Source organism: Peromyscus leucopus, chromosome 1 (genome assembly GCF_004664715.2).
Source record: "Peromyscus leucopus breed LL Stock chromosome 1, UCI_PerLeu_2.1, whole genome shotgun sequence".
NCBI classification, from domain to species: domain Eukaryota; kingdom Metazoa; phylum Chordata; class Mammalia; order Rodentia; family Cricetidae; genus Peromyscus; species Peromyscus leucopus.
The window spans coordinates 117,272,689-117,287,264 of NC_051063.1; the positions used below are offsets into that span (position 1 = coordinate 117,272,689).

General features: G+C 35.1%; 1 protein-coding gene across 4 annotated transcripts in view; it reads right to left on the reverse strand.

Moving 5' to 3' along the window:
* Positions 1-14,576, reverse strand: part of Nox4 (NADPH oxidase 4) — a 136,380-nt gene that overhangs the window by 19,885 nt on the left and 101,919 nt on the right. For all 4 annotated transcript variants that reach the window (XM_037197659.1, XM_028856725.2, XM_028856724.2 and 1 more), the window contains 2 exons: positions 10,382-10,463; positions 761-880 (listed from right to left, as the gene is read on the reverse strand). In XM_037197659.1, coding sequence (XP_037053554.1) covers positions 761-880; positions 10,382-10,463 — 202 coding nt within the window. The remainder of the gene's footprint in view (positions 1-760; positions 881-10,381; positions 10,464-14,576) is intronic.

Here is a 14,576-nt window from a genome sequence, read left to right on the forward strand (position 1 = left end):
TGTGATCCATTTAATTTAACCAAAGCCATTTGTGTGACCACAGGATTAAACTGTCCATTGGAGCCTGACAATGATTCTCTCTCTCCCTGAGTCTATCAGTAGCATGTAGTTTGGCAATGAAGGGTAAGACCACCAGAGCCCCTCCTTCATCCACAACTTACTATTGATATACTCATTCTTCTGCAGTCTCAGAGAGGCATAATTGCAATTTTGTATTATCCAAAAGAGGACATTTCAATCATTGACTCTATAATCTGTTTTCTTTCTGCCTCCCTCTTCTAAAATACTGATTCTTAGTTTTTCTTTGTGTTTGATATTTTCAGAAATAATCCACTGTATCAATTTGTTACTTTATTTTAAGTTGCCCTGATTGAATGTGAACTTTCTAACAGCAGAGTCTACATTTTCATTCATTGTTTTATCCCCAGCAACTCTAAGATTAATTGGCATAAGGGCACCCCAAAATAATTGTTGACCAAATGAATGAACAATGGTACCACCCTGAGGTCAAGAAAGAGGTCTGGAGGTGAGTAACTCTTCACAGGAAAAGAAGATGGATTTCTTTTTACAGGGAGCATGTTGGGAGCTACAGACCATGTACTGAGAGTTAATGAATTTTTCCCTTCACTAATTAGGAAATGGAATTTCTTGGATAGTGAGAGGGAAAACTCTCTAAAAAACAACTTTCTATGTAAAGTAGAACTGTTAGAATATTGGTATTTCTCCATTTATAGTAATAAAATAAATCAAAGTCACATACAGCAGAGTGTTTAGTATCGATGCGAATGGAGTGACCCCAATGCCCCCAGCCACACAGAGGCTAACTTCATAGTTCAGCGACTCTTCAAATGGACTTCCAAAAGGACCATCAACGTACAACCTAGGGAAAAGGCAGACAAAGGTTGGAAAAAAGAAAATAAATTAATTTTCTATAACATTTGCCATTCATGCTGAATCCAAATTCTATATATTATAATGGCTCGGGCCTTATTTCATTGTTTTTTTATAGTGACAAGTCCAAAAGAATAAGCAATCTGTTTAGAACTACTGGTAGTAAAACAAGAACTTCCTTCCACTTCTAAACTAAATAAAAGTTTAGGAAAGTGTAGGAAAATCTATTCTGCAAAAGTAATGATCAGTTAAAGCTCTGGTCAAATTTCATTGTAATAATTGACAAAATGAAAATACTAGTCTATTCACTATGTTGAAACTGAATAGTGTATCTTTCAGTAGCAAATACTCCACCAGACATGTTAACTCACATATACACTATGGGGACAGAAAATCACAGGAGGAGATTCTAACATTGTTCCTTTTCTTGCTCTAGTTAAATTAATAAATATAGGAAATAATGAAGAAATCACAATAGAAATTGTTGTTACTTGGTGAGTGCTTATATAAGTGTGTGTGTGTGTGTGTGTGTGTGTGTGTGTGTGTGTGTGTGTGTAAAACTATCCTTAACTTCAAACAGGAATCATGAATTGTCTACTTAGTATCCATCCTTCTTTTCTTAATAACAGAACATTAATTTTATTCAGGGAAGCAAATGTCCAGTCAAAACACTGCATTTCTCAAATTCCATTCATCTGTTTTGACTGTGTGGTTATTTTGGCAGATGTTGTACAAGTGAATTTGAAACTGGAAAGGCTCCTTATGAGAAGCTGTCTCACTTGGGTGCTGTGATTCGTCCATTTCACCTTGCCTTCTGCATCCTCCATGTCTGAAAGGTTCACTTTTATGGTCAAAAGTGTTATCTGTGATGATTTTAAAATGACTGTACTTTTTTGGTTTGTATCATTTCAGATATCTTGATAAGAAAAAAAGATAGACCCTATGTATATAAGACACTGCCATTTTATAACTTTTCTCCATTATTTATCTTTTCAAGTAGTATACCTGTATAGAAAGTTGTCTACATATCATTTATATTTGGGGGGCACTTAAATAAACAGCCACCTAAGACTATCACATGTGGAGTAAATGGTTAGGTGTCTGTCAAATTATGTAAAAATCAATTCATTAATAAACATTTCTTAGAATTCTGGGCTTCACAGTACTTACTCATTACTTATATGTGATGTTGCTTTTAACTTTTACACAAATGACTTTATTTTCCAGGTATCTGTGAGTGTTTTGGGTCATATGGATAGTTCTAGATACAAGCAATTTGTTATTTCTGTGACAAGCATATGTTGTTTCCCATCTTTGGTAACTAAAAACCATGTGTTGGCCCAGGAATGAGAAACAGACTGAATCTCTGCATCATTGCTTGAAGGATGCCATCTTAGAGATTCACTGCATCCACAGAGGATGCTGCATCACACTGCACCACATTGCTGTGCTATTCTAAGGTTAACTGTTCACACTGACAGAACTTAGGCCACCCTAGGAAATACAGGTATGTTATCCTGAGAAAAAACTTGCTAATGTTGCTTTTGAAAAATAATGTATCTAATGAAGGAAGAAATGAAAACCCCTTTTTACCTAAAGAAACAATCACCAAAGTTGATATGTGTAATATAGGAAGACACTCTACTACTAAATACCTTACCTAATTATATATGTACAATTCTTATTCTATTTAACTTACACCTTACATTTACTCAACAAACATGAACTCTGTGTGAATTATGTGTATGATGATGATGTTTTTGATTTAAGACCAACAATTACTTGAGACTCACCCTATAAATTTTTACATCTCAATCTGAATGCCGCATCAAATGAGTGAGATAACAAATAAATTAATTGAATGCATTGATATTTTAAATGAGGAGATCTTCTTGACAAACTTCAGCAATAATATTTATACTTTATTTCATCAACAAATAAGTGAGAAGAAACATGAAAAAGACTTTTGCTAATTGTCTGCTTCCCAAACAACACATCCTCCTCCCTTGCCACACAGCTCTTCTCTGGTGTTTTGTAATAGATTTGAACATGATCACTAGAACTTGAAGTTCCAGTCATTTACTAGGAATGAGATCACAGATGAGAGCTACTTGACCTCACTCAAATTCATTTCCTTCATCTATAAAAGAGACAAGATGTGATGACACAGAGAAAACCTGTTAGGAATTATAGAATGCAACACAAACACCAGTGACAGTTTCTACTTATGGTATCAGTGTATAGTATGCTACTGGGATGAGGCACAGCATAAACAGAAGAAATGGACTAAGCTCAAAACAAGACGGGGATGGTAGGAACTTGCTACGATGGATCTGAGAATCAGTAGCTTCTCATTCGAAACACTTTTAACAATTTGTTATAAATTGATATATTGAATCATAAGTCATATATATAAATGAGGTCCCACGTAATATTTTGAAACCTGAATTTACTATGAAATATTTTAATCAGCTTAGTCATATATAATTCAAATGTTTATTGCTTCACTACTGTGAATATATTCAGAATCCTTTATATTATCTTTAAAAGTATACAGCACCCATTACCTTCTGTTACCTGACTGCCCAGCAGCACAAAAGAACCTTTGATTCTGAACTGTAAGTTAGTATCCAATGCTAAGTCTCCCACCATTATACACACTACACACATACACACACACACACACACACACACACACACACACACACACACAGTGCTCAACCAATGGTCAAGGGAAAGGATGATTACACAATCACTAGTCACCTAATGAGACCTAGTATACCTTGGCTTTCATTTATGAATTGTAGTGGCCTTTAGTACCTAGATTTTACCACTGTCATATATGTGACAAGATTATAGAGATTAAATGCAAGTGTTCACTTCTACAAAACTGCAATTGAGATATGGACTTATTTTTAAAATTCAGTTGATGAATGATGAAACATTCTATTATGAAGGACAGCATATCTGAGAGAAGGAGCCATATATTTCCATGGCTCACCCCAAACTACATCTGCATACTCTACATTTCACCAAATGTTTTCCCTTAAATAATTCCCACTCATATTTTCTAAATTGTTTTGGTTGTTTGTTAAGATGGAGCTGATTAAATAGTTATTTGAAGTAGTTCTCAAAAGTCTTCTCTCCAGGCATTTGCTGCTGCCTCTCTAGATCAGACCTATATTACAGCAAATTAACGATGAATTGCCTTTGACAATCTGAGGAGAAAGATAGGTGTGTAATTAGGAAATGTCCTTATTTACTTTTTAAAGCAGGGAATAATCATAACAGTTCTGATTCCTCAGACCCTTCCAAGCACCAGGCCACTTGCTTCTAACACTTTACCATTTTAAATGCCACGTCCAAGTTCATCTTTTCACATGTTCTATGACTTAATGCTTCATTTAAGTAATGTGATATGCCTTGGGCTGTTTTGTACCACTGTAATAAAATTCCTGGTATTGAGTAATATATACAGAAAAGAAGAAAAAAAGCTCCACATTCAATTTATATTTCTACTTTATTATATTCAATATACATTTCTACTTTAAGTACCGAATAAGCCTTTTAACATGGAACTTTGATACATACCATACTTTAAAAAATCATATTATTATTACTAGTAGGATATTATTACTAATGACAAATATTTATAATCTGTATGCAACCATTTTATGCTATTATAAAGCATACTTTTAAAAATTATTTGCATTTCTTTTTTTTAAGATTTGATATTTTGATTCTAGTGTGTGTGTGTGTGTATGTGTGTGTGTGTGTGTGCGCCTGTGTGCATGTATACATGTCAATATATGCCACGTGTATGCGGCTGTCCTTGAGTGTAGAAGAGGCAGCAGAGTCCTTGGCACTGGAGTTATAGGTGATTGGTTTTGTTTTTGTTTGTTTGTTTGTTTGTTTGTTTTTTGAGGCTTCTCTTCTAAAGTGTTTTGAATTAAAAAAATCAAAAAATATTTGAGTTTTACCTCAGAGCCTAAAACAAGATATCATCAAAATAAAAACTGTTTATTTAAAAATTTAATCTGTCCCAGAAGCTGTACTGATTATTCTATACATATCTTCACTCCAGTATCACAAAATAAGTTATAGCAGGCAAAATAAATTTCCATTTTATTGTAATGGGAATTTAGACTCCAAGACATCAAGAGATTTTTCCTAGACCACAATTTCTATTTAAAGAAAAGATCATTCCTAAATTCCTTTTGAATGTATCTCCAGTAGTCCTTTCCTTAATGACTAGACATTAATCATGTCAGTCAATCACCACTTATTTTGGTTAGGGAAATAAAGGGCACACAGTCCTAGACCATCCATCAGGTAACAATTTCTTCTTCATCTGGGAGAAAAATGATTATGATTAACTACTCCCCAGGAGAAGATGGATTTGCAGTTTAGATCACTCAGGAGATAATTACATCAGTAAAAGCCGTGAAAAGTGGCCAGGGAGCATTAAAAGCCTGAGATGGTCTTCAAAATCTGTCTTGCTTTAATGGATTGCAAACTAACATGGGCATCAGAATTTTTTGGAGGTCTTATTAAAATACACAGATCTGGGCCCTACCCCTAGATTCTCTATTCAAAGTTAGTATCCCGGATAAAAGATAAGACACGAAGCTCTAACAGCATCCCTGACACCCCCAGCAGAGCTGAACTGCTGCAGGTGATTATTTTACATACAGTGATCAGAGGAGGTCCCCGAAGCCCGTAACATTTGGATTAAAACTTTGTAGAGGACCGAGACTCAACTCAGTGGTAAACTTCAGTAAAACACTTGCCTACCTAGGAAGCGCTGAGCCTGGAAACACACAGGTACAAAAGAAAAAAAGCACAGACCTTGTTAGGAGATTTGGATAGCAATATACACTTAAGGAAAGAAGCACTACTAGTAAATTGTTGAGAAATCCTTCACAAAAACATTTCATCACTCAAGAGTCTGTAAGGATAAACTTTTTCTGGGAAGGAGCTGCCCTAAAACAAGCATATTCTTGAAATTATATTCTTATATCCATTATGAATTGACACATTTAATTTAAGAATGGCTTTGAACTTACATTTTGGTATTCATTTATAGAATATACTTCATCAACTGTTTCTGAGGACATAGATTAACTCTTATAACTTTCTGTTTGTCTAGTCTGAGAATATTTTTAAAGAGTGATAAATAAACAATGTTATGTTAAAATGGAGTCGTTTCTACCCAAGGATATCAATGTGGGATATTTAAGATATTTTTTCTTCTTTCCATGTTGGGAATCAAAGCCAAGGCTTCACACATGCCATGTAGCACTTTATCACTGAAACATATTTAAGATCTTTTCATAAAGGAAGAGTTTCAGGACAATCTACTAGTCAGAAACAAAACCAAAGACCCCAACAAACAAAAACTTCATAAGGCTAAAGTCCACTCACACTTCAAGGTGTCTGGCAGGTAATAATAAGAGAGGAGGGACAACCTAGCAAAGCCAATGTCTCTCAAGGATGCAGATGCCAAATCACATATGTGCATCTCTTTAGACACACCTGCATCCTCAGACATCAGGCTAACCCTCCAGCCACCTGGCTCACATGGCTTCTCTGGAACCAGTTCTTATGAGTAAGTCTGAGTTACTCTGTCAGTCACTAAGGTGCCCTCTTGTTTGCTTATTGACTTTGAACTACTAGCTCCTTGACTTATTGTATCTCTTAAACAGAACCTTAAAATGTTACCAGTTTTTTTTTTTTTCAAAATCTGCTTCAGCTTTTGTAAAATCATTTGATTTTAGTGGTCTTCCAGGTTTCTAAAGTTCCAAAGACTGGAGAATTTAATTGTGACTTGAATCTCAAGGGCTGTGGAACTTACTACCTGCTAATATTATAGAGTAACTCCCTATTGACATATTGCTTCTCTAGGCTACAGAATACCAATAGCACCAGGAATACTCATGATTGGATTCTACAAACAAGTCAAAAATTTACTATTTTCCGTTCTCTTGCCAACTAGGTATTAGAATCCCACCAGTACAAATGTCCACAATGTAGGGATGAGAAGACAAGAGATAATAATTCTTGTTTTGTTTATTCATTTTAAAAAGATTTATTTTATTTTTGATTTTGTGTGTTTGCATGTTGGTGTAGATATGTGCATGTTGCGAGTGCAGAAGTTTGTGGAAAGTCTGAGGTACTAGAATCCTTACAGACTGTTGTGAGCCACATAACGTGAATACTGGGAACCAAACTCAGATCATCAGCAAGAGCATGAAGTTTCTTTCTTAACCACCGAGTCATTTCTATAGTCCCAACAATGAAAGGTAATACTAAAAGAGTTTATGTATTGTAAAGAACATCATGAATAGTTGTGGCTGTGGAAATTTCTAGAATAACACCAATATCACATAGACAGGAACACAATAGAAAGGATTCATCCTGACTAATCATCCTGCAAAGAGATCCTATAAACAGGTCTTCTTTCTTGGGAAGAAGAGTACTCCCTGTGACAGTGTCAAGACTGAATACAGTAAGTCGACCTCACACAGAGATTTCATGCTGCTCTGAGGCAAGGCTTAGGGTTGAGAAAGTGCAGAACAGAGACAGGAATAAGGATAGGATGAGCATTCTTTATAAAGGCCAGGGATTTTACACCATTTTTTTAATATCATAAAGTTGTGCAAAATACAATTAGAATAAGCACTGTGCCATCCTCAAATTAGTGTAAAGAGGAAGCATCTCTGTTATTTCCAATCAAAATATAGGAGAAAAGAAAGTTACTCATAGAAACTGTCACTCATTTCCCATCATAAAGACAGTAAAAAAAGCTTGCAGTCACCCCAAATTCAGATTGCTCCATTTCTTTCCTCTTCACCCATCTAGTCAGTAACCTCTACATTTTGTTAATTATGCCTCCAGACAGCTTAAGATGGCAACTGAATATTTCATATCACCAGCACGTCATGGACCTTTTATGGCTTGCTACCTGAATGTGAAGTTTTTAAATGGAGATTATGCTGCCTTTGGGCAATGTTTCATGTCTTACTTTTGATCCATGGTAAGTATATGAAAATATAAATAAGTTTTTATTCTCATTGCCTAAAGCCTCCTCATGATTATCTACTGCCATCGTAACATAGCCCAAATTCCTTTAAATGGCAGACCAGATTGAACCATTTTCATTTCTCTATATATTCTCCACTCTAGAGTGTGCCTATAGATGTGTGTACCACACAGTTATCAAACAGATGGTGGTGTTCCTCAAGCATTCCAATGACTTCATATGCTGTATACTCCTGGTTTTCACTAAATAACCTCGAATCTGGACAATTTTACTCAAGGACAAATTTAAACTTTATATAGTTAGATGAGCACTTCTTTTTTCTTCTTCAATATAATTCAATATTCTACATATTGAATAACACATTGGTATGATCTATACATTAAGCTGACTCTGCTTTTCCCTCTGGGGATTCTAGGTCCCTCAAATACATAAACTGTACCCTAGTCATTTTTATATTATTGGTAGTGTTATGTTGTATGTATTCAATACATGTTTGATGAATGGTTGGATAAAAAGATGGATGGATGAATGAATGGGAGTCAGTATAACATAATTAACTATAAGTTGGGATTACAGAGAACCAAGGACACCACATGACTTAGTCATGACACTTACTTGTTTTCTTATCAATCCTTTGACATAAAATATTGGAAACTAACAATACTAGGGAAATGAGAAATATTTTATGGAATTATTCACTTAAAATGCATAGTATAATTCCTACATAAATATGTTCTATATGTTAATAATATTTCATTATTATCAATGATAATAAAATTTTGGTAAAATTATATTACTCATAAGTGAACAAAAACTATTGGAGAGGGAGAATTTTCAGAAATAGAACACTAAATACAGAGAAGAGAAAGGAAGATTATCTGGTGAAGAGATGAAACCTGATAAGGTCATCTGAGGACTAATGCTTTAGAGATATTACCCAATATTATCATTTGAAGATGTTTTTAAGCAGTCAGTTGGGAAATGAGACTGGGTTAAGACACAGATTTTACTGTCCAAACAATTAAGGTTGTTCTTTGGCAGTGGAGCCAAAGAACAATTCTGACTTCTATCATAAATAACATTCCTCTTTATAAGCAGTGGATGCTTAGGTAGTGCTTAGCTGCTGATAGGGCTCAATCCTTGGGAAAGCAAGTGGAAGTAATTTTTTCCTGTGTTTTCACAATACCTTGTATATATCTGCAGTAAACCTTCCAGAGCTTCTGGGTCACATTTTGTTGACTTATTTATCCAATTTAATGTCCACTCTAAATTATGTCAAATCTCCTCAAACATTTTGCACATACAAGCTTTTTTTTTAAAATAAGGACAAGAATATAAATCTAAAAACCCTTCAAATATATATCATAAGCCAACATCTTTTCAGATCTAATGATGGTGACCCGAGCAGAGACTGAGCAATCCACGTTGTTACTCCTGCTTCTTTCCTCTAGCCTACACATCCAAATGTACTTTGCAGTAAGTGTTCTTTTTCTAAAGTCATCTGTTTTGTTCTCATAACCGTCACATCTATTCAGGCTCTGAGAACTTTTACAGAGCAATGTCTGTGCTTGAGTTCTGGAGAGCAGATATACCCCTGGTTTTGGGTAATTGGTTAAATGAGAGTTCACGAATTTAAGAATGTGATTAAGAAACTTTGTTAAATTTTAGAACAGTGTTCCCCAGAATCATTAGGAAATGCTTTTCAAATGGCTTTCCCTTAGTATTCCTTTCTCTATGTTGTCTTTCCTTCATATACACAAACAGACATTTCATTAATAAGTCACCTTTTCTACTTCATGGGTATTTTTCTCCCTAAGAATGCATTTTTATATTCTCTGTTTGTTAGATTTTTCATGTTCAAAGAATGCTAAAGATTACAGGAAGCCATGCAACCTAATTGGAGTCCACCCCAATTCCCAAATCTCACAACATACATTAGCTAGAGAATTATGTGTATATGTTGGGAATGGTTTGCTCCATAGATATTACCCTTTGTATGTAAAATATGGTAGACAATATATTTTAGGTCATACGACATATTTCTGACCAAAAAAGTTCATTACAATGAATCAACAAAAGAATTTAAAAAATCAAGAGGACAATCTCTATGTAAATACTCCTCCTTTAATTTAAAGAATAGAAAATAGAGAATAAGATGAGGAGCTACCACTGATGATACAGCATCACTATACAGGAGGCTCATTGCTTGCACAGAGAAGCAACTCCCCAGTCACAGCTCAGTGTACTTAGAAGCAGAGCTTGGTCTTCTGCATCATGTGTGAAGAGCCAAAGATCATACATTACAAGTGAAATCCTAATTGGTTAGGCTAGGTCACTCAGGAATTTTACAAATCTCACAGAGCAATTGTATTGCACCTTCCTTGCATCAGTTTCTGCCAGCATTTGACCCTTCCCTTCTCAACACCCAGGGGAACTTCCATTACTTACTTGGGGTAATTTCTAGATTGAATGAAGGGCAGAATCTCAGAGTCTTGGCTAGATGGAGGCAGTAGTAAATCTCGGAATCGTTCTGTCAAATGAAAAAAAAATAATAATATCAACTGTGAAAAAGAGAATTGGTTCTTTCTACTCTCTGCATTTATTTTTATGAATAAAATAATATAGTAACTGAAAATATTTTAAAAAGTATATTCTTTGGTATGGACTTGTAAAATCTTGTCACTGAAAGGTCAGAAAACAGACATATAACATTATGACATATGACATTAAATATAAGAGTTGTACACTGTTACTAATTTGGGTAATATGAATTAAAAAACACTAATCATAGCTCTCACATTACGTGGCAGGCATTTGGTAGAAATTAGTGTCATAAGATCAATGTTAGGACCAAACATGTCATCATACACTGCTGATAATAAAGCAGTTACAATAGCATGGGAGAGTGATTTAGGACTGTCCTGGGAAAGTGAACTTTACATTGACTATTGCCAAGTATTTCCTTTCCATACCCTGCAGCAACTTCCACATGTGACTTGGTAGCAAATATGAGGGTATTCACAGCAACATTTTTGTAACAACCATAAACAGAAATATCTAAATTTCTCATAAACATGAGAATGAGCAACCTGTGCTTTATCCATATAATAGAATATTTACTAATTGAAGTGAAGCTGAATGCTTTCACTTGTAAATAAAAACTGAATCACGTTAATAAACTCTTGAGGGGGAAATACACTCAATATCATTTTATCAAGACAGAAAGCAATGAAATAATGCACTTTTTCACACATTATATATAAACCCAAAGAAACCAATGAAAACAGGAACAATGTAGTCAATTACATTTCATGTTAACTTTTAAGAAGAGGTAGAAGTATTCAGTAACAGAGAAGCAAAAAAGTCACTGTAATTGTTAATACTTCATATGCACCAATTATGTTATAATGAATGTTTCAAATGTACTAATTACTATCAAATGTACTAATTACACTATCATGATAACTAAATGAATGAATTTAGAGTAATCAAATGAAGAGAGCAGGCCATAAACCAAGATTTAGATTAATGGACTTCGGGGCATTTAACGTTCAAAATGAAGGCAAAGAGGAAGTATGACAGAAGAGAGGGATGAATCCTGTCTAATGCTACCTTAGCAATACTAACACTGTCTAGCTGCATGCTGTAACAAAAACTGGGTAAGGTAAGCCATCATGATTCATTAGAGAATAGTTGGTCACTATCAACCAGGAAATCCAGAGACTGAGTACTCTGACCACTTACACAATCAAGCTGCAGTAGTGTGCTAAACTAAAATGCTATGCTGCTGCCCATCCATTACAGTGAAGGTGTTGAGCTCTCTCCCTGAAACAGTAAAAATCTACGCTTGGTCACTGTGCTCCTTCCCAGTGACGGAACGTTATATGTAAAGTCACTGTAAGCATAAGCAGAAGGCCACAAAGTATTGCTAAGAAAAGGGGCATACAACTTATTTTCACATTGCTCAACCAGAATCATTTCACAGGTTTCCATTTTGTTTTTGTCTTGTCACTCGGTCTACACAACACACTTGGAGGGGAAGTAGTAGGATTCAAGAACGGCATTAGGTTTCTGATTCTATGCGGAAGTGTAGAGTTCCAAAGCTACAGTACCCATTTTTTTTTCTTTTGTATTTACTCTTTAATTCGAATCCACATTTTTGTAAAATAAACTAATATTAACTACTGTTATATTGTTAGTTTTTTATTTATGAAGTTAATACTTTTTCCAATGAAATGATAATAGCTATTTTTTGAAATTTGTATGTTTTCTTCTTTTAACATTATTTCTTTTATTATTTAGGATTAAAATTAAACCATTTCCCCTTCCCTTTCTTCCCTCCAAACACATCTATTTACACCCTGTGGTAGATAGCTGTTCTGTCTATGACCTTGAAGCACCACCCCTAGAGATGCAACAGGTAACTGCTCCACCTGTCTATGATTTTGAGGTACATGCCCCTGGGGCATGGTCTCTCATTGGACCCCTAAGACCTGAGATGCACTTAGACGTCTCCCCCACCCCCACTCCATCACAGGACTTGGATGCAGAATTGATTCAGGAAGCCAGAACAGCATTCCAGAACCTGTGTCAATTCTGTTCTGTACACTGAGATTTTCCCCTTAATAATTTTTTTGTCTTTTAACCAGACACTGTGGATTTCTCGCTATAATACCCCTTGCTCTCTTTCAAATTCATGGCTTCTATTTTTTGATGATGCATGACCTTGACTTTTATTTTAAATTAATACTTGGCAGTTTATCAGGTTCCAAGTATTTTAGCCATTCAATTCTTTTCTAAAATAGATCCTAAAAATAAAACTTAAGACCAAAAGAACTCAAGAATTTTATTTATTATGCAAAAGAATGTTTTGCCTAAAGGTATAGCAGATTCATTGGGAGCTAAAAGTATGAACTGAAATTTGGAGAATGATTTCCAAGCTACCTTAAAACCCAAAAACCAAAAAAGTGAATTCTTAATGCATTTTATTCTGCTCTAAGACATCATTTTCCCAGTCTCTTTTTATATATGTCTCCCAAACCATCCGATTATAAGCCCAGTGTTAAAAGTTCCTGGTTATGCTGAGCGGTGGTGGCGCATGCCTTTAATCCCAGCACTTGGGAGGCAGAGGCAGGCAGATCTCTGTGAGTTAGAGGCCAGCCTGGTCTCCAAAGCGAGTTCCAGGAAAGGCGCAAAGCTACACAGAGAAACCCTGTCTCGAAAAAACCAAAAGAAAAAAAAAATTTCTGATTATAATACTGTAGAAATAAATAACAATGTACAAACATATGCATAATAAATTCAAGGATTCCTAAGTGAACATTATTAAAAATCTTTCAGCTGTCATGCATGACTGTTAAGAAAAGTTCACAGATGCAAAATACATATGCATTACCTTGATATTTTGTCTTTTTAAAATTTTTATTATTATATGAATAGATTCCTAAATGTGATCAGCTAGGATTTCCCCCCCTCTATTCCAGTATATTCACTGCTTATGTTTGTTCTTTATAAAAATAAAGATAAATTATGTGTGATGCTTTAGCCTCTCAGATTCCTGTCATCAAATTATCAGCTGCCATCTCATTCTTCATCTGATTCCCCAGAAGACATAATTTTAGTTTTCATTTGCTGAGAAAGAAAAGTAAAACACTACTTCTCATGCAGCAAAATGCCAACTCAATGTGCTTTCTCAGCTGACACATGCTTTCCTTAGAAAACAGCAGTTTTCCAACATTACTGCTCAGGCCTTTCACAGGGCATCTTAGAGGAAGTTGTTAAAGCCACTGACAAGAACCAAGGGACTTGCTGCCAAGCCACTGCAATGAGCTGACTAATGAGGTAGAGATGTCTGGAGGTGATTTTCCACCAGTTGAGATTCCTTAATTGACACAAACGTCTACAGACTTTCAACTTCTTTTTTCTCTCTAGCTCAATCAACAAAAAAGGCCTGGAGGGCATCCTATACATAATTATATTAATGTTCGCAGTATAGATAATCATTTATGACACAATATAGCTAATTATTCAAGAAAAAATATTTTCCAATTTAGAAATTTTGTTTTGATACTTTTACTATGTCCCAGTTTCATGTCACCTTTCAGAGAAAATGATCAATCTTCCAAGTATTGGCAATGTGTAGTATATTAACTACAATAGGGATTTGTGTAATAACAATAAAAACTGGAAATCTATTCCTGTTATTAGAATGAAAGATTCCTATCACCTCAAAGAAGAGGAAGATGAAATGATTTAAGAGAAAAAACATGACACTGATGAATGCTATTCCTTTAGAACCTAAGAAGAGTCTTTTGATTACAGAACTTAATTAGTCTCCACAGTAACATCCTGGAAAGGAACTTATTTGCTGGAGAGACCCTGTCAGGTAGATTTTAGCAACTTCAAATCATTGTGCTTCTGTAGGTGGTCTTTTTTTTTTTTAATTTATTTATTTATTATGTGCCAGATCTCATTACAGATGGTTGTGAGCCATCATGTGGTTGCTGGGAACTGAACTCAGGACCTCTGGAAAGCAGCCAGTGCTCTTAACCGCTGAGCCATCTCTCCAGCCCCTGTAGGTGGTCTTTTTTCCTGTCAGCCTCACCATTATCTCCAATATAAAAATGAATGCTTCACTTACTTT